Consider the following 20,765-nt stretch of genomic DNA (forward strand, 5'->3'; position numbering starts at 1 on the left):
ATAACATCCTATTAATTCCCCTAGAGTTCAAGTCTAGGGTTGTACCAAATAATATTTAAATTGTCATATAACCAGTTAATTCATAATTAAAAATGTTTGGTCTTTCGGGACCTCAGTGAATAATAATTTAGTCTTTGAACATTTCCCACAGCCTGATGTGACATCTGCTTAGAGTCCAAACCTGATCGATTTTACTTTAACCTTCAAGGTAAAGGTCAAACTAATGATTCAAGTTTTTGACTTAGTTCAATTAAATTGTTTATTTAATGATAAAGAGATTGTCACAATATTGACGAGGGTCTTTCTATGTGGCGGTTGGATGTTCTCCCAGTGACTGTTGGGGTTTTTCTATGGGAACCTCGGCTTCCTCCCACAGAACAAGGACCTGCAGGTTGGGGATACGTTGACTGACTTGAATGTAAATATAAATCTTGTGTCTTTACGGTGACGCTTTCCAGGGTGAACCCGCCTCTCGCCCAACGTCGAGCTACGATTGGCTGCAGCCACAACCCAACACCTCAAAAGGACCAGTGGTGTAGATAATGAAATGTTTTAATGAAGGTGCTGAAGGAAATAACCAGAAACCCACAAAGCAATGCAACCACAGTACGCCATTCAGTTTTTAAAACTTTTTTATTGTTTTTTAATTTTTTTGCTCGTTTTTTAAATTATTTATATTATCTACAAAGTAAAAGTTTTAACTTAAAAGTTACATAAGGGTCAGGTGAGACGTGGGATCTGATCACCTCAGCCATCATAGTTTCATAAATAACGCTTCTCCCGTCCTCTGGGCTGCCAACACAGGTTCATTTCACAGGAAGCTTCTCGTCATGTTTCGTCGTTTTTTTTTAGTTTGGTTAGAAACGTGTCATGTAGTCTGGAAACAAACGCAGCACAAAGCAGCAGCAATAAACAGTAGGATTAATACTGTCTAAAAGTTGGAAGATTCTTTTTTTTTTTCATAAACAAGGTGCAGACAAAATACAAGTTCCAGTTGAATTCTCTTTCTCCACTCTCACTGATTAGTTACTCTCTCTCTCTTTTTACTTGGCAAGCTGACTCAAGGTTGCAATTTGGGACCCCTGAAAGTCTGGGTGTGGTTATTCCGTTTGTGTGCAAGTGTATGTGTGTGTGTGTGTGTTTGTGTGTCTGCGTGTGAACAGGGGTTAAATAGGAGGAGTCTCGTCCGTTAAAACTCTAGCTCGTTAAAACATGTCACTGCATCAACCTGTTAACATTCTCTTATTGCCTAGTCTGGGAGGGGGGGGGGGAGGAGGAAAGAGAAAAGCTGATGTGAAGCATGTTTGGTGAGGAAGGAGAGGGCGGAGCTCTCGTCCTCTTCATCGCCCGGTGATGAAGGCTCTGGTCGAGGAGCGTGGACGCAGAGCGGGTCCCTCGGCTCACTGGCGCCCTCTGTCTACAGCTGCTGCTGATGATGATGAGCTTGCACTGCAGAGTCGAGACAAGATGGAGGGGAAATGTCAAGTTGGTGGATCGACCACAGTTACAGTAAAAAAGCTTTGGTCTCAACTTCTCTTTTTAAATGTAAATGCCGTGATAATGATCTTTTTTTTTTAATGTACAAAAACTAAAATTTTATCAAATGAATAAATATCCTTAGGTCTCATGCAGGTTTACTCATGAACGCCTACATAATATATACACACTTATTATAAACAGCTGGTGAGATCACAGGTCATGCTCATCATGGATCTCCTTATAACAACAAACAGGCTCATTCCGCTACTTGATCAAACAAATAGAGGGAAACAAACAAACCTTGTGGATGTGCCAGGTAGGAGAAATGTGTGGTGGATGAGACCGGGATGGGGTTGAGGGCGTTCTGAGTCATTTGGGGCTGTGGACCCCCTGGAGGCCCCTGGGTAGCCATCAGCATCATTTGAGGGTGATTAGGCGCCGGGTGGTGAGACTGAACTAAACCAGACTGCATATGGGCCTGAGAGAGAGAGAGTGAGAGAGAGTGAGAGAGAGTGAGAGAGAGAGAGAGTGAGAGAGAGAGCAGGAAGTGAGACCAACAGATGGACTAGAAAAGAGTCGTTCAGCCCATATTCACAAAGTACAACTTGCTTTGGAGGGGTCAAAAGGTGATAGAACTAATAATTACAATAATAAAATGTTTTACCACAAAACTATTCCTATAAAAGACAGAACATTTTCATTTAAAAAAAACATTGCAACAATTCTGTTTTGAAATAACCATGGTTGGATGTGTACCATGTTCCTCCTTCAAGGTTACAATGTGGCCACGCTGCCAAAACTAATCCACTGCACTTGCAGCTCTCTCCCTCTTCCCCCCCCCCCACACACACCCAAATACAGTTTGACCCATTCATAAACACCTGCTGGAACCGATCCCAGATTTCCTCCCGCCCACATTTAAAATCCCAAACAGGAAACACAGCCGATCTGATTACTTGGCTGGAGCTGTGGGGGAAGTGGTCTCCGGCCAGCGGATCGGAGGCTGTGACCTACCTGCTGCACGTGCGCCATGTGGTTGTGGTTGTAGCCGTGCTGCACCTGCTGCGGGTGGATATAGACCGTCTGCTGGGCAGAGGGGAACGATCCCTGGGGAGACTGAGGGTTGGGCCCTGGGGTCATGGAGGGGGGCGTGGGGGCCAAGGCTGAGTACATCTGCTGCTGTGGAGACTGGTTGGCCATGTGGAGGGCCTGGGCTGCTGCTGCAGCTACAACACGTCAGGAACACACACAGTGTTTCATTGAGAATATCCAGCACAGTGACTGAAATCAAAGCTTCCCATCGTAACAGACTGACCTGCAGCAGCCTGTGGGTGTTGTGGGTGCTGGACTGGGCTGGCTGCTGGGTGGTTGGGAGGACCCCCATGCTGTTGGGGACCACCCTGCTGGCCTTGGCCTGTAGGCGTGGCAGAGGGCTGCGGGTGCTGGGGGTGAGCGTGCAAAGTGGCACTGGGGTGGGGGTACTGCTGAGGCATCGGCCCTTGAGACACTTTGGGACAAAAATCAATGTTAGTAAGAAAATATGTTAAAACAGTAAACACCACACTGCCTGCACGTTACATACTCATGAAGCTACACAAGTGGTGGGCTGACGTACCATACATGGTGTGTGTCTGCTCTGGGTACTGTGTAGTTGAAGAGGAGACAAGGCTGGGTTGGCCGTGTGTGGGTGGCCCCATCATCCTGGCACCCCCCTGCATTACTGGACTAAACACATGCTGCGCCTGGAGGACACACAAAGACAGACAGGAGACGGACGATGACGGCATGGAACTCTCTTTGTTATCAACGATAATGTAGCAGCAAATCTTCCATCAAACCCAAGGTTCAATCACAAATTAACCAGATTGACATGTAACATTTTGCCAATTTTAAACAGTATATTATACAGGCAAGGTTCACATTCAAACAGTAATCAAGACGTCTGGATGAGTCAAATCTTTTAAAATGCTTGAGTGTAAGAAGAGTAGCTTCCTTCTTTCGGAGTTCCCTCCAGTCATGTGCAGCACAGTTTGTGAACACTGTCAGAGTCCCTAGAGGTTCAGGGAACAGTCAAATGAGCTGACACTGTACGAACAGTATTTAAATGTGCCAGAGAGCAGAGTAACCAGGCAGTTTTTACAGTGGAGCCTCATAAATAAACAATATATGCTGCTTGTTCCTTCCTTCTGAGAATGAACGGTATCACCAGATTGATCTGGGTCAAGAAGCAGGAGCCTGGATTCAGCTCCACCAATCAGAGGTAAGGAAACGCTGGCACTGTGCTGCCTCCACGTCAAGCTGCTGGATCACCGGCACCGGCATGTGGTTGCTGAGTGAGCGAGGAGGGATAAAGACTCCCAGCACTGATGGTACCAGTGACTGTAATGGTCTCATAGGGACCGATTAGAGGGCCCTCCTGTGGTGAGCAATGCTGGATGCTCCTGACGCTCTGACACCAGCAGTGAGGGATTAAATCTTACCTGCGATTGGTAGTGAGTCATCTGCTGGACCAGTGGCTGACTGGTGAACTGCTGCGGGCTGCAGGTGAAGTACTGGGCAGAATAGGCGGGGTTCTGTGCTACAATAGGCGGTCCTGCTGCCGTCACTGGGTGCATCATGGTGGGCGTGCCCTGCGGGTGGTGCTGGTCTGACCTCTGCTGGGGCATGTTGGGTACTGGAGGGTTCGCGTTAAGAGATTACATTAAAATCCGGTAAATCTAAAACTAAAACAGAATCACGGAGGAGTGAGAAAATCTACGACTTGTTTGAGAAGAAGCAAATTATCACTGAACTCAACTGAATATAAAGAGATTGACTATTCTAATAGGAAAGTCATTTCTGAACCCTTTGAACTGGGAAATACTTTCCACTGATGCACATTATGTCAACTTCAATATCTAATATTTCTTGTATTACTTTTGTATAAATACTGCAGGGTGATGATGTGCAATATAGTTTACTATTTATTGCTTTATTGTTTTTCTTTTGACACTGTATATCACTTCTAATGTATTTTATTAGAGAAAATAGTTTTCATGTTTAGCTCTGTGCCTACAAGGCTTCTAAGTTTGACCAGTTTCCATGAATCAACTTCCTGACAGACTCAGTTTTACTCCTCATCTTGTCATTCATTGATCTGTTAATCCTGAATTGATGGTCTGTCTCTGAGTGAAGACATCAGGAGACGCTTTCGAGAACAGAAACTCAACTAGATTTAAGAACTGCCCCTCCTGTGTACTTTTCGGCAGACTAATTATAAAAGACACACAAAACTAATTTGATAAAAAAACGCACCAGCCTAGCAACAGTACAGGAACTACAACACACATTGCATTCACATTCACTTGACGTAAATTACTGCCCAGTTATTTCAATATTTAAAAAAAAACTGAAGCTTGAATAGAGAAGGTGACAGTATTTCTCCCACAAAGATTTATGTATTTAGCTTTGGAGTGATTGAACAAAAAGAGAAGACTAGTGGGAGGGAGCGTGGAAATAGTTATTCTCACCTTTACCTGGTCTGTAGGGTTTAGACTGGCTGACGGTCATATGAGGCATCTGCACCTGGTACATGGCAGGAGACTGGAGGGAGGGCGGGGAGGAGAAAAAAACAAGTTTACTCTCGGCCGTCTCAGGAGACTTGAGCATCACGTCTACATCAATAAGGACCTCAAATAAAAAACAGGTGAATTGGTGTTTATCTGTACAGGACAACTCTTACTACGTGTGTGTGGGGCTGGACATCAACTATTCATCTTTAAACTGTTGCTTTAGCAGCAAACAAACATATGAACATATTAAAATGTGCCTGTGAGGTTATGGGAATTAACTCTTACCTGGGGACACATGCATTTTCTCTGACTGTCTGTCATTGTGTGTTTTCTAATAAACCAAAAGCTGCTCGTCATACTCTGTTCCTTAACTCGAGAATATCAAACAACATGCATTTATATCGGAAACAGTTCAGCAGCAAAAACAAAGAGGCTTAACCTCCTATGTTTGCCATTTGTTTGATAAATAGACGAAAGCAATAGAAGTAAGATACAGGTTAAAGTGAATTGCAATAAGAAGTTGGCAAACCAACGTCTGATGAAATTATTTCAACAAGCAAGCAAAACATCTTTAGGGCTTTAAAAAAAAAAAGGATTTAAAAAATAGAAATCTTCACAAACCTTCCATATTATGCTTTTCTAATGGAGTGAGAGAGAGAGAGGAGGAGGAGGAGGGGGGGAGAAAAGGAAAAAAGAACCACTCTTTAGTTGTTCACCAACGTTAATTTCTTTTACACGTGTCTGATGTTGGATCACAAAGTTTTTCTTAAACCAAAACAAGCAAAAAATATAGATTAATAACTTTCATAAAAAATCAGCTAAAAACTTTCAATAAGTGATGATTGAAAATCTTATTAGACAACATATTGTATGAATACAATTCCTCCTGTCTTAAACATTTCAAAGCTTGTTTCACCTAAACAGTATTTAAACGATTCAGCCAAAATTCAGACAAATTCAGGGAAAAGAAAAGTGAAGACAAAGGGATGCAAATATTTTGTATATCGATGTAAAAAGAAAAACAAGATCTGAAAAATCATGAGGTGTCCTCAAAAAGTAAAATTAGAAAATAAATGCGAAGAAAATAAGAGATTAATAAAAGACGAAAAGAAAAAAAAAAAGGTAGAATGACAAACAGGTTAGGAGATGAAGGTGATGGTGGTTAGTCGTGGATTAGTTTTATACTGGTTCGGTGTTCAGGGTGATGATCTGAGTAGAAAAAAGTACATCTGTCATGCCAGCATGCAGCCGTGTGTCTCACCTGCACGCCCGGGCTGACGGGGGTGAGCGGATACATTTGGGGGAAGCAGACTGTCTGGCTGTAGACAGCCGGGGGCTGCTGGACGACGATGGAGGGGCTGGGCTGGCCCTGAGGACGAGGGGGTGTCGGGGTGTTGGCTGGTTTGGGCTGATGAAGTGATTCATAAAGAGAGATACATTATAACAGTAGTGTAAAAATAGTCTTGTGTTATTTAAAGTTAGCAGTTTGTCAGCAGCAGATCACTAACCTGTGTATTGAACCTGGGTTTGAACTCGTTGGCGTTTGGGTTCAGGGTTGATTTTCTCACTTGACTGCAGGAGAAGAAACAGTGAACAACTTAATATTGTAGGATCAGTCTGCAAGTATTTACATCAATATATATTTCTTATTGATATTGTGGTGGGTTTTCTGGCAGCAGAATGTGTATGTGGGTTAGAACACACTACAATGTTTATGGTCATTCAGTTTAAAAAGGTGTATTTTTGGGATGACTACACAAAAATACACACAGCACCTCCAGATTTAACACATAAGTTCCCCTCGAAATCACACCATCTCTTCCACTCACTCTTGTACAGCCTCCTTTTTCTCCTCCTTCTCTTCGTGCTTGGCTCCACTGAATGTGGCCGTCGTCTGAACTCCCTGCGATGCCACGTCCAGCCCGGACCTCTTGAGGTCTGGGGCTGAGGGAGATGGGGACAGAGCGGCAGGGCTACCAGGCTTACTGGTGTTTGTGTTGGCGGAGGAAGGAGCAGGGGCACCCGCAGCGGCTCCAGCAGCAATCACTACAACACCCTCTTCATTGCCCTCCCGTGCCACGGAGGAGGATTTGTCCAGGGGAAGGTCTTTAGGCTTGTCTGCTGGATCTCTGGGTGGCTTGGTCATCATCTGGTCAAAGGCGGGGTCTGGATTTGAACTAGACTGCAACTGGGAAATAAAAGAGGGAGTTGATGGAGGTGGACACGAAGGTCTAGATCAGCTTGATAAACCTGAGGTTACTTCTAGGAATGAAAGATACTCACCCTAAAATCGACACTAAATTTCTTTAAATTATCTATTTGTTTTCTGTGGTCTGGTGCCATTGAAGGGGGTCCTGGAAGAGAGGAAGATATGAGGAGGTTAGTCCCAAAAACTATCGATCAGATTATGGCCCTATCTATTTTCTAAATCAGCCAAAGAGCTAAAATGATATTACAATGACAGCTGAATAAATAAAAACAGCTGCCTCAGCAAATGGTCAATTCATCAGAATCCTGGTTAGACATCTTCATAAGAACTCTGATGCCTGACGCAGTCTTTTCTGAGGCAAATACTTCTGTCCACTGTACCTTTGCAGACTGGTCTGGGGATACTAGGCGTGCTCTCCAAGGGCTTGATGTTCTCCTTGTTTGCCGTGGGGGATGTTTGTCTCGTCTCCTGAACACGACACTCTTTTGCTAAACAGAACACAACATAAAATCAGAGCAAGCATTTGTGAACAATGCATCCGACAGTTACAGGAAGCGCTGCAAAAACCTCACCTTCGTGGACACACAAATCAGGTATTTCATATCCTCCCTGGCAATCCCTTTTCCCTCAGTCCTCATCTAAGAACATTTCAGTTTTGAAGCTTACCATCTCCTGTTGATGAGGCGACCATGTTGGGAGCAGGACAAGCAGCAGTAGGAGAGGAAGCTGATGTTGGTGTGACGACAGTTTCCACAGGAGCAGATCCTGTCTGAGGTGGAGGGAGGGAGGAGGAGCCAGGGGAGGCTCCACCCATGCTATTCTGACGAGGGGAGCGAGGTCTGTGAGCTGTGGACATCAGAAATAAAACTTTAGTGATCAAAAAAATGCATCAAAATTATCCATCTTTGATTAACTGGCCAACATTGAGGATAACTATTCAAAGTATAAAATGTTTTCTAAATAACATAATATAATGCGGAAAATTAGGAAATAACAATGCAGGGCCTTTCAACACAGGTCATCCAGTGAGCCTGAAACATAATGACCTATTTTCTAATTCATATTTTGTGTGTTCATGTTTGGAAATGTATCACGATAGAAGCACGTAAAAAAGGAATAAAGAAAAAAGGAAATAACTGTTCTACCTCCGCTAACTACTGAAGACCATGTCCCTCCAGAGGAGCTGCTCCTACTTGGTGTAGTCACCGGGACCTCTCCGGGGGCATTGTGGGAAATTAAGTCCACTCCCGGAGGGATGCCAGTTGTCCGACAAGGTGGCACTCTGTGAGCACGAGGTGTCCGCTGTGATTTGGGAGACATCCTGGGTGGACCTGTGGACAAAGACAGACAGAAGTCCATGAACAGACAGCGGAGGTAAAGTAAAGACGTTGAACAGAGTTTCCAACCGTCCCGCTGTGGTTTCTCTCTGAAGCTCCTCTGTGTCGCTCAAAAGTAAAAACACCCAAACATCTGTGCTCATTACATCATAATCTAATGTTTAAGTATCACACCATACAGTTATGTTATTTGGTGACATGCATGTTAGTGGAGAAAGACCAGATCAATCACACCACACTTTTCAAATCACAACCGAGTGAAGTGAGAGATGAAGAACGAGAAAAAGAGGAGAGAAGGTGAAGGGAGAACCCGTAATTAAATATTTCACTGTTAAGCAAAGTTTGTGCAGATAAATTTCACTGTTCATACATTTGAAAAAAGTATTTACGTGATCTATTAATACTTGGACAGTGTAAGTTATTATTTCCACTTATTCAGAGTAGAGTTTCATGTGCGTTTTAGAACAGTAACAAATACTTCACCATGGAAGACGGTGGCGTGTCTATGACCCCAAAACAAAGAGGTCAATGTCAGAAATGGTAAATGACAAGTTCATCCTAAGTTTTATCTTAACTTATCAAATACTTTTTGGTAAATTAAATTTGGAATATCTATTTATGCAAATCTGAGAATTCCTGAACAGTCCATCCAGTACGGATGTAGAAACACCAAATTAAATCTTTAACTACATATTTTAACAACGTGCTCATTGATATTCTTCAAATTCAATGTGCTGGAGTACAGAATGGGGCCCACAGATAATGTGACCAAAGCACGGTGTGTGTGTGTGAGAGAACCAACGGGTAATGTTGTTTTAGATAAGACATCCGTCAGTTCAAGCTCATTTGTGCATCTTTACTATGCTTCATTCAGATCTTTATCTAGCTTTGCATCTTGAAATATTAGAAATATTTGTTTTCAATCCCTCAGCAGCCAAAGCGTTTCCTTCTTTGTTATGCGCTCATATTGTCCCTAAGACTGCTACTGTTGGAAAGTAGTTTAAAATCCTGTCGTTTTGTCGGCTTGACTCTTGCTACACACAAAGCACAGCACACACCGTGACGCACCCACATGCCAAGATGAAACTGCCTGATGCACTGATAAAGGATCAGTTTTGTGGAAATCCTCACAATTTCTATATCGTGTGGAAATGACAAATCTGACCCCAAATCAGCCTGAAAAAGCAACTTCACCTATTTCTGTTATTGCACACTAGACCTGGGCAAATTTAATTTTGAACGTAATTTCCATATTTATTATTATTAAGACAGTTTCAAACAGCTTTCAACATTTCGGGGATGTCAGTTCCACATTGGGCTCAATCCATCCACCTTCAACTCATGCTTTTGCCCAGGTCTACTCCACACTGATGTGGGTACCTTCTGAAGACATGCGTTTGGGCAGAGTGGAGGCTGGCGAGGTGGGCCCATGGTGGGAAAAGGAGGATGAGGAGGAGGGATAGGAGGGGTGGGATGAATGAGAGGGAGGCCTGGAGGGTCGAGAGGGGGGTCTGGAGGGTGGCCTGGTGGGCGTGGCCGCCCGAGGAGGCAGGGAGGAGGGGCCAGACTGGTAACGAGAGGGGGGGCGGGAGGAAGGAGGCGGGCAGGGTGAGGGCCAATGGGATGAACCTAAGAGAGGGAAGGACAAATGATCAAGGATGACAAAGAGCAGATGATGAGCAGGTAAAGTGAGGAAAACAAAAAGGTACAGCAGGAATGGAGAGAAGGGGGAGATTAATAAATATGAGACAGAATGGCAAGGGAGAATTAAAATGATCACTAATAAGTACGATAAATATATAAAAAGAAATGGACGCTCTTAACCACAGTCACCACCAGTTAATCAGAGAAGATAGAAATTCCAGTCACTATAATCGCTCACTATCCAATAAACGTTGAGTGGCAAGTAACATGATATGTTTGTGTGTTGTGTTTATGTCCTAACACGCACCTCCGTTAACAACCCTCTGGTCGGCTCCGGAGTTGGGACTGTAGTCGTGAGGTCCGGGTCGAGGGGTCGGGGGCCCGGCTGAGCCCGGAGCCAGACGAGGTGAATTCTGACGTCCTGGTCCCCAAGACATCGCTTCCCTGTTCCTCTGACCTGGAGGAATGTACTTGTTCTCCCTGCACACATACACACATACACACATACAGAGACACCCAGACACACACATGGAGGCAGATGGTTGAGTTAAATGTATACAAATCAATAGTCAAGATAAAAAGGGGCGCAATTAATTCTACATGTTATATTCAGCTAAGTAAATTGTTTTCATGCCAACATGAGCATGTTTTCTTTTACTACCAGGGAACTTATTTGTTCTGAGAGCAGCTGCTGTCTGCCTAGTGGATCTGCTTCAACTGTTCGTCTTCTTTTCAGGCCTGAATAAGATGCTTCTCAAGCCTGAGACCACTGTCTTCTCTATCAGAATGACTATATTTAGTTCATGTACTTGTGCTCTCATCCTTATGCTCCAACTAATATAAAGAATATTGATATAATGATAGTATATAAAAATGCTGGTACTTAGATCCATTTCTGGCACTGGAAATGAAGAAGAAGTGTGTACAACACACATTCTTCCACTTGTTTCATTACTAACAAATTACCTTTGGGAGAAATCCACCCTCAAAGATGATAAAGAGTCTCTGGTGATATTTATAATCAGTTTTACTGCACAAACATGCTGTGACTTGTTAATAAAACAGAGAAAGGAATATTTTATTAGATCACTTATCACAATTAGACATGAATGATTTATGTTCCAGACCTATAGGCAAGGAAGTTAACAATTCGTGCCGCTGACTCAGTTAAACTCCATGTCTTTGTGCTAGGCACAGTTAATAATAATATTTACGGGTGTAAAGAAAGGTTTACAAGGATACACTACATTCCACAATGGGAACATGAATGTTGCAGTGTTGTGCCGCTAAATGTTTAAAGGGAGCTAGTATTGAAGCACATTCAAAGAGTCAGTTAACAACAATGAGGATGTTGTATGAGATGCATTTATTGACCCCGAGTTTTTAAGTGTCTCCTGGTCTCACCTGCTGCCAAGCGTGTGAGGCTCCCTCTCCCCTCGAACCACTGCAGTGTATTTCTCCTCCTCGGAGCGCTCATCATTCTCCAGCGCCACGCGGGCCTTGTATGTGGCACTGGCCTCAATCTCCTCGGCCAGCTGGGAAGCACGCGCTTCCCTCTTGAGGAACTCCTCAGAGTTGTCCCGCTCCAGGGGGACCCTGGGAAACAAGCTCAGGTCAGACAAGCACAGCAGGGTGATGAGGGACGAGAAACAAGCCGATTCCAAGTTTGACTCGTCGTAAACAGTAAAGGTTAACGACCTGAGATAATTAAAATTACATCGAGAAAACACATTGCTAAGTGTTAATTAAATCAAATGTATTAACAGTGAAGATAGCAACTTACGTATATGTGGAAAGGCTGCTGTCATATGTAGACATCACTCCATACTTCTCCTCATTGTACTTGAACATGTCATTGGGGTCCCACCCATTTGACTGAAATGAAGAGAGGGAGGAGCAAAGAAGGTGACATCATTTAAAAAAAGGTCTGTACAAAAACGATCAATGCTGTCGACTGAATGAAATATCCTCTCTATTATTTTCACTGTTCAATCTACAAGTCATCATATGACCTGTGAGGCTTTAGTGTCTGTGTCTGTGTGTCGGTCTTCTTACCACATCTGTATCCAGAGACTCTAGGCTGTCGGAGTTGTGGGTCTCTCCACCATCCCAAGGCTCTAGATCTTTTTCTTTGTGCTCGCCATTGATCCTACTGCTCACTGCGGCATCTGTGAAGTTGTCTGCGACGCACACAAAGAATACATATTTGTGTACAGCAGACTGCTGCACACAAGCTCACACATCCAACAACCAACACAAAGAGGAACCCAAAGACGGGATGCAGTCCTATTGCTGCATTTTCACTGTTTATGCAGGTAAGCGCTCGTGCCTCAAGAGCTTCTGCCACCAGGTCTGAAGATTTTTAATGGAGGTATTGGAGGTTCACCAGGTACACCCACTCACAACAAGACATGGGTCCAACTGGATTGGGAGAATAAATCCTTTCAAAAACAATTGGAGCTATTGCTTGAGCTGGCCTTGGTAAAGCTGACAGAGCTAAATCGTTCTGACACTTTATGAATCCAGCCTCGTAAAGAAAGGGAGAAAAATAATCCTCTAACACTTTCTTAGCCTGTGTCAAAATCTACAAATTAAAGAATTACTGGCTGACCTTCATCAGGAATTTGAAGTATGACACAGTGTATACAATAACCAACTTAATTTATTATGCATCGCCGTGGGCCGCATTTTGAAAGCTGACTTTCACATTTAAAAAAGTCTAACTACTCTATACTCCAAACTTTCAGGACCATAAGTAAACTCACAGAATAATTGTGTTAGCTCAACAAAAACCAGGGACAGGCATGCTCAAAGAAAACCCTCAATTATGTTTGAAAGGAAATCTAATCTCAGGTGAGTCCAAGTCCGCTCTCACTTTCTCAAAGCTGGCATCAATGGACTATGTGCACAAAGCATATCAGCCACCTGGAGTTACATAACTCAGCCATCCCAACTCATCTCAACACAAAGTGTATTTTAGCCTTTCTAACATGAAACTGGTCCAGAACGTCCGACTGGCATCTCAGAAACCGTCTGATAGGCCTGAATTATATTAGTAGAGGTGGTTGTATGCACACAGTCCATCGGGGGTATTGTACAGGGAAAATTGTGGGAAAATTGTGAATAAAGTCAAATGTGAGCATAGTGATGGGGGTAAAGCAAACATGCATTTAGATGGCAGTCTTTTTATATGACCTTAAAGCACTTCAGGGCCAAATCAAGTCAAGAAATCATGACAGAACTTGATTTTAAATACCATGCTAGGACATCAAATCCAGTTGGTAGTTTGTCTAGGGTTTTCAAGCTGTTGCTTTCAATGGAAATACAGAAATAATGTTGAGTTTCTGATCTTCCATCTGACTGTGATTTGACCCGAGTTCTACTCGAGTCAGATTTGAAATCCAGTGCTGCAGCAAAATCTCAAAAAAATCTGTCCTCTTCTAGTTGCCTATGTACAAGCTTTAATTGTGCTTGGATCTATATAAAATTTGTAAAAAATTAAAACAAAAAGTACTGTTAAAAACAACTAAAGTTGACCACTTTAAACATTTAACACTAGTAGCTGTACATTTTTCACAGATTCAATATAAGTAAGCACAAGGTGATATAATAGGTATAATGTCCATCGCTTCAATATTGAGCCCACGCTAACATCTAATTAAAAGCTCAACGGATAAGTGATGGGGGGGAAAGAGAAAAACTCTTCCACTGAAAGCAACATCCTGTCTGGAGATTAACAAAAAGGGATCTGGTGAAAACATGGAGCAAGACTGACCTGCATCCGACATTGAATTGTTATTTTTAGGTTGTATGAAAGTCAGTGATACTCAAATTCAATCACCAAATTAGATTTCAAATGTAGCAGGAAGGCAACAGATCAGGCCCAAGACTTGCAGATTCCAAATTATTTGAGTTAGATTTTTGGGCTTATAATGCATGTATGTCTGAGTGCATTACAGAGAAGTGCGAGAGGAGAAAACAGCCATATATTACCTGTATCAGAGGAGACTAGACCATTGGAGAGGAGAGACAGACAGATGAGACACAGTCAGAAGATGGACTGACAGATACAATGACTGACTGCCGATCACACCAACAGTTGAATTCCTATTCAGCAATTCTTGGATGTGGATCAATGAGGTGCGAGGAGAATTGCAAAAAGCGAAAGATGTTTCCATTTTTTACAACTCAAGTGGAGTTTTCATGGTTTTATGTCAAGCCGTGTATAGCGTGTATACTCCACATGTCCCATTTGTGTATAAATTGGTGAAAAACATATGTACCTTCCACTTAAAAACTGCAAAAATAATAATAATTTTCAAAAACACTGAACTTAACTGTCTTGTTGACCATGTAACATGATCACTAATAATGGAGATGGAGCTTTGGATGTTATACTGTTGTGCAAAACTTTCCACTCAGTCCACATGAGTTAAATATAACCAGATAAGATATTTGATCCAAAAAATAATCCCTCCCACACAGGTGATTATCGTTCAAAGGAGACCTGTATGGGCCAAGATGAATCAGAGGAAGGAGACTCATTCAGAATTTATTGAGTGTCCTTGCTGCGCCAGGGCAACCTTCCGACCAATCAGCAGATCAAATTAGTCTTCAATGGCTGAGCAATCAGAGCACACGCACAAGATTTAACTCCTGGCAAAGCCTTTGACATCGAGATGGCGAATACAAACTGAAGATCAATATGTTGTATGCATGCACTGATTGGCATTAACAGGGACAATTGTTTATTTTGGGTGTGTGAAATGAATACAAAGCCAAACTACTACTACTACTACTTAGAAAAGTCGGTTTCATATGTAGTGTGTGTAGTATTTAGTATGTACACAACTAGGCATATAAAGACTGCAGTTTGTGTGCCTAGATCAAATCAACATGAATGCGCTCAGTACCTTTCTTGGCGAAACTCAGGTCAACATCTTTGAAGGTCACCACTACCACATCTGAGGCCTTGAAAATGATGCTCTCCACAATGTCCTCTTTCCTGGGGCCTATGCTCGGCTCAGGGCTCTTACAGTGGGCTGCATCCAACACCAGATCACACTGGGGGGGAAAGTTTGGTGAAACAGGATTAAAGGGGAATCGGAAATGTAGCAAAAGCCCCACCTACAGATAAGATGAAGAACCATGTGAAGAACCAAAACTGCCAAATTATCTGGTGCCAGCTTCACATGGAGGATCTGCAGTTTTTCTCTGTTATATTAAACATATAATAATATAAATTATCTGCTGGTTAGACCAAACAAGAAACGTTTAGAGGTCACCATGGCCCCTGGAAATCTGTCAGTCGTCTTTCCCCATTTTATGGCATTTAATACACTTGACAAAGCAATTGATCAAAAATTAAAATTAATGGAATTAACCCCATTCAGCACCACACGATCTGATTGGTTGTCCCATTTGGTGTTTGACTGCAATGAAAACCTGCAATCTGGGCCCAACATGTAACCTTAGAAGGTTCTTCACTGAACATCATATATGATCTTACATTTCAATTGAGTTCTGCTCATCCAAAATACATTCACGCTTAATGGAGGAGCTTCTCAGTTGACATGGAAGCGGATAAGGCCATAAATATACTCAAAACAAGAAGTTACAACACTACAACTTGTATAATACTATTGAGGAAAACTGAAAACACAAGTGCTGAAATCAAACACTACATTTTTGAGAGACGTCGTACAGAGGGGAGGGTGAATACAACTGTGTGGACTTTGCAGCATGTTTGACTGCTCAGCTTGCACACTGTGATAATAGAAGCCAAATGTGATGCTTTGTTTTGGTCTCAGAACAAAGCTGGTGTTTGCCTGTGCAGGCCCACCAAATTCAATTTCTCCTGGAGTATAAGGCAGGCCTTACAATCTTTCAAAGGGTGGGGGATAAAAAGATACATAAATATCAGTGCGGTTTTGTGTGAAAACAAGGAATAATGTCCGTTACTGGCATCTCATCAAGAGCTGAAGTAAAAAGCACATGAACTGGACAGAGAACAAACCTCCACCTCGCCTCAGGTGAAGCTTTCACTTGTGCAAAATGAAATTTTCCCCAAAGGAGAAAGATTGGGGAATACTTCGACCTAAAAAGGAATGAAGCTGCCATCCATAAAAGGAAAAGTAGAATGGGTGATCTTTGTTAAAGCCACCTCAGGGGTGATGTTACTACCGACTGCTGGAAAGGCACTGGCATACCAGCACAGTTAACCGTAATCATTAGTAAGGCTATTGAGGAAATAAGAAATCTAGCTCCATATAACCTATTAAGAACATCGCACTGTGTGTGATCCTTACCTCTGGACCATATGTCTTAAAGACTCCTTCATAGACTGCACCATCTTTCACTTTCAGCTCACACTTGGTCCCCTATAAATTAAAAAAGGCTATCATTATTCACTGTATGCAACACGCAGCTATTCAATAAAGTGTCAATGTCAATTTAGACAACCCCCCCCCAAAAAAAGGCAGGTTCAGAGACCCATCTGCTGCAAGACGGACAAACGACTGATCAATCTCTGCTTTTCTTTATGCAAACAGCTGTCTCTACAAATCACAGAGACTTTGTTTATTGCAGCATAGACATTTTGAAGGAGCAGCATGTGGTGAAAGACAGACTGCAGTGCATGCTGCTGTTACTAATTCATTTGCATTAAGCATGATTTACATCAGCCGTTTCAGACTAAGTTTTGTGTAACCATGCTCTTTCCTCTGTGCATTGTGGTAAGTGCGTATGAGACACAATTTAGCAGATACTATGTGGAACCTCATCCCAAAAACATAACAAGATAGACACACAGCAAACATACCACAACTGAAGTCAAGACATGGACCATCCTCATATTTGCATATACACCATTGAAAATGACCTAAAGAAAAGAAACACTGTTAACTTCTGAAGTTACCATTTGCAAAGAAAATGGGTGGTAAAGAGGCTCTCACGGCCATTTTAAACAAATAAGATTTAGAATACATAATAATAAGAAACACAAATCCAATACCTGAATGTCTCTCGGGTCCATGTTTTTTAACTTTAACCCTCATTAAATACCTTACAAAAACACAATATTTTATCCAAATGACTGCACAGGCCAAATTAACAGAAGAGGTGTTAATCCCTTGTGTCAATTCTCAAAAACAACCTCTCTTTTTAGATAAAATAATGTACCCAGGTATACCAAACGAGTAATGATACACGTCTATGTTTAATAAGCCTTTTCCCACTAACTAATGAGAATTAGAAAGCGACTTACTGCTGCAGGACCTTTACCACTGTGTCTTCCCCTGAAAGGAAAAGAAAAACGGCATTGTTAGAACTCACCATCATTAACACTGAACATCGTGCTTGCATATTGAAAACGAGGCTTGCCGAAGATCTCATGAGGTGATGGTGTAAATTCTTCAGAGAGAACAGAGCTGCTGCTGCACATGTTAAAGAGGGTAAAGCCCGAGAATCATCTTCCAACATGAATTATACAAATTAATCTGCACTGAAAGATCTACTGAATGCAAATCCATTACACGTGCTTAATGCAATGTAGGATTCTGATGTTTTCCCACAGATTCCCGGGGTGGGGTTGGGGGGGGAATGTGTTTGAGTAGCTGCCAGCCAAATACTCTGAAGCCTACATTTTTTTCCCAAGCATGTCCTAAAATGCACCTTGTTCAACTGCTGGCACGGGGCCAGGCATTCTCACTTGACTCCCCTACAGTGTGATCGCTGTGGTACATGGAGCAGTAACACAATCCTCCACAGTAAAACAAATGTAATCAGTTTTATTTAGAAGGGAAATGAGCATGGGTTTTTTTTCGCGTGCTCATCCATTCGTTTTACACCATCTTCTCACGACCTCAATAGATGACGACCTACGCAATGAATGGACACGCTGTCCTAGTGACCGGTGAGCAGAAGCCTGGCCACGTTTTTTTTTTAAACCCAGAGAAAAGAAATCCGCTTGCAGCCCCCCGTGCAGTGTCAGTGAGCGTTAGCTGGATCTCGGGAGGACATGTATAGAAATGTCATGTTTCAAGGACACTATTTCACACGGGCAACGTCAAGGTTGAAATCCCATCGGTGTGTGGATCCCACTTCTCCTGCACACCCGCCCCTCTTCCTCGGATGCCGTGCGCCCACACGATTTTTTCGCCCTGTTTCTTGGCAAAGCCTTTGCAGCAATGTTGCGGTAACGCTCCGAGGCAACATGACATTCGAGTGAACACACACACATACGCGCATAGTTGTTTCACGAGGCTGGAAAGTGACCAGGCTGCGTCCCCGTTATAAAGCGAATGAGGCAAGTGCACTGAATAACAAGCATGGGACTGTCAAATGGCTAATTAAGGCTAGCTAGGTTGACTAGGAGCTGGGAGTAAACTGGCACCAATGACTCCACGGACACACACACACATACACGCGCGCAGGGGAAGGTGTTAGTGCTAACAAACATGTCGGAATACATCACCAAAGAGAAACACGGGGCATTTTAATTCAGCGTGCACTACGTCACGTCGAAGTTGCAACACGATTAAAGGGAGCAGCCGGGCCCTCGCTAGCTCGACTGCAGAGCGATGCGCTGGGTGACCAACACGTCGCAAGGCCCACGAAACGCTCTCAAACACGGACTGCTTTCTGCTCGTTCCCCCTAATGTCATCTCCCAAAACCACCTCCGTTCAACGCGGTGGGGTCCGGGGGCTCTTATTCGAGCCCACAACCCAACCGCCGATGCGTTTTTATTTCGCTAGGTTAACGGTTTCAAAGTGACAGACCTGCCCAGATTCTGCCGTCCCCCGCCGCTTCCTCCGGCACCAGGGGCAGGGGCGCCAGCGGCGCTGCCACCGCCGGGCTTGCTGCGATTTCCACCGGCCTTCATTGACATGGTGATCCCATAAAAGACGGCGTCTCAAAACGACCAGCTCCGCGCCGCAATCTCTCGGACGATAGGGGCGGTTGTGTGGTGGCGTGACAGCTCGCTAACGTTAGCTGGCGGGCTAATGTGAGCGTGCCCTCCCGAGGAAGATGCGCTGCTAGGAGGCTAGCTGGCTAACTGTGGCTAGCGAAATTAGCAATCCGTACATCTGCTATTAAAGACAAAAAAAGAATGAAATTTAAAAAAGACAACACGTGCCAATCGCTCGTGACAAACAAACGGAGGCGTTACAGCCCTCGTCAGTTCGTTGTGTGACTAACAAAAAATGCAATTATCTCAAAATAGGGTTTACTGCTATCTCGGGTTCGTTCCGTTGCTAACAGCAAAAAGACCAAAACAGTCTGAAAGGGGACAAAAAACCGCGGAGGGATATTTGAAAGACGCAAGGGCTCGTGATAACCTCACGCAGCGGATCGAAAAATTCCCTCGCCGTGTTCTTTGACAACCACCGACAGGATGCAAAATATTAACGTTGTGTTATTTCCTCCGAGCCGCCGATAGAAGCGTAAAGAAACTCCTCTGTTTGCATCGAGCGCCGCTGCAACGCGGAACTACTTTCAGGAAGTCCGTGAAACCTCGATAGGTGTTTTGAGGCAATCCACGTGAGCCGGCGAACATACTTTACACACACAGCGCACACGGGCAGACACATTAATTACATAGTGAGTGTTTGTGCACGTCGTCTGCACAATAATTATAACACAACGAGTTTGAACAAGTCACAAGATAATAATGACGCTGTGATCAGGGTAACGTCATCCTGTGAATGACTGATCTCACCACCACCATCTCAATAAAGCACAAGAATAACTTGTCATCTGACAAGTTATTGTCAGATGACACCTATTTCCAGTCTTCATTCCATTCTCCATTCAAGATTTTTCCATCCACTGTTGGATAATACATTCAAATAATGAGATTTATTGTGGCTATCTTGCAGACTCAGCACTTTGAAGATCTACCTACAGATTTTCAGATAAGGAACAGAGGGCCCTTCAAAAAGCTTCAGCTCGTGTTTCTTGAATTAACCCTCAGTGGTTTTTGAGATATTTTTAAGATTTTGACTCACTGCACTATTATTTGCATCCAGAATACATAATGAAATCCTGAAGTCTTCTGTATTGCATGGCTGCCACCTAGAGAATACTATTTATCAGTTGGCAAAGACAGGCTTACTGCTGACGTATTTGGCTGCCCTAACTTTTGTATGCAATTCATTACACTCTACACACTGTGTATTTTATCTGTACTTAATCTTAGTATTGTTTAAACACCAAATTGTTCTTGTTTCATTTGTTTTTTAAAGATATCATTATTGAATAATATAATATAATATAATCAATAAGCAAATCAGATTTTGATCAAAATATTCAAGCAAAAATGCAACATATTTGCTGGTCACATATTCTGCTCTTTGTCACATCTGCTTGTAAACTAATTATGTATTATAGTATTGTTATTTTTCACTTTATTCATATGGATATATATAAGTGACCTAACCTTTAAACACGATGTTTGTGACTTACTTCTGTGTTTGTGATTTATGAGAGGTTGCAATGTCAATTTGGTATTAATAAAGTACTCCAATCTATTTTATGGATAAAAT

At 42.9% G+C, this 20,765-nt stretch overlaps 1 protein-coding gene across 7 annotated transcripts; it reads right to left on the bottom strand.

Annotated features, from left to right (window-relative positions):
- Window positions 1-614: 614 nt before the first annotated feature.
- On the bottom strand, window positions 615-19,700 carry atxn2 (ataxin 2). 7 transcript variants are annotated; one of them, XM_053421398.1, is made up of 26 exons: window positions 18,999-19,700; window positions 17,485-17,515; window positions 17,041-17,100; window positions 16,529-16,600; window positions 15,134-15,284; window positions 14,214-14,228; window positions 12,276-12,400; window positions 12,004-12,095; window positions 11,625-11,816; window positions 10,528-10,700; window positions 9,957-10,205; window positions 8,385-8,570; window positions 7,906-8,085; window positions 7,620-7,727; window positions 7,314-7,384; window positions 6,860-7,218; window positions 6,539-6,602; window positions 6,292-6,438; window positions 5,652-5,669; window positions 4,995-5,061; window positions 3,960-4,153; window positions 3,095-3,221; window positions 2,795-2,986; window positions 2,494-2,705; window positions 1,780-1,957; window positions 615-1,449 (listed from the first exon to the last, which is right to left on the bottom strand). In XM_053421398.1, exons 1-26 carry the CDS (start codon window positions 19,106-19,108, stop codon window positions 1,418-1,420), a joined length of 3,405 nt encoding a protein of 1,134 aa, XP_053277373.1. In that variant the 5' UTR covers window positions 19,109-19,700; the 3' UTR covers window positions 615-1,417. The 7 variants fall into 7 exon arrangements, with proteins under 7 accessions (XP_053277373.1, XP_053277372.1, XP_053277374.1 ...); XM_053421397.1 differs by having other exon boundaries at window positions 4,989-5,061; XM_053421399.1 differs by lacking the exon at window positions 14,214-14,228 and having other exon boundaries at window positions 4,989-5,061.
- Window positions 19,701-20,765: the final 1,065 nt, after the last annotated feature.

Source organism: Pleuronectes platessa, chromosome 4 (assembly GCF_947347685.1).
Source record: "Pleuronectes platessa chromosome 4, fPlePla1.1, whole genome shotgun sequence".
NCBI classification, from domain to species: Eukaryota; Metazoa; Chordata; class Actinopteri; order Pleuronectiformes; family Pleuronectidae; genus Pleuronectes; species Pleuronectes platessa.

Coding starts and splice junctions, on each gene's coding strand:
- atxn2 (XM_053421397.1), bottom strand. CDS start 19,108: ATGTCAATGAAGGCCGGTGGAAATCGCAGCAAGCCCGGCGGTGGCAGC. Junction 15,285..16,528: donor TTAAGACATATGGTCCAGAG/GTAAGGATCACA, acceptor TTTCCCCCCCAG/TGTGATCTGGTGTTGGATGC. Junction 8,571..9,956: donor CAAACGCATGTCTTCAGAAG/GTACCCACATCA, acceptor CTTTGTCCACAG/GTCCACCCAGGATGTCTCCC.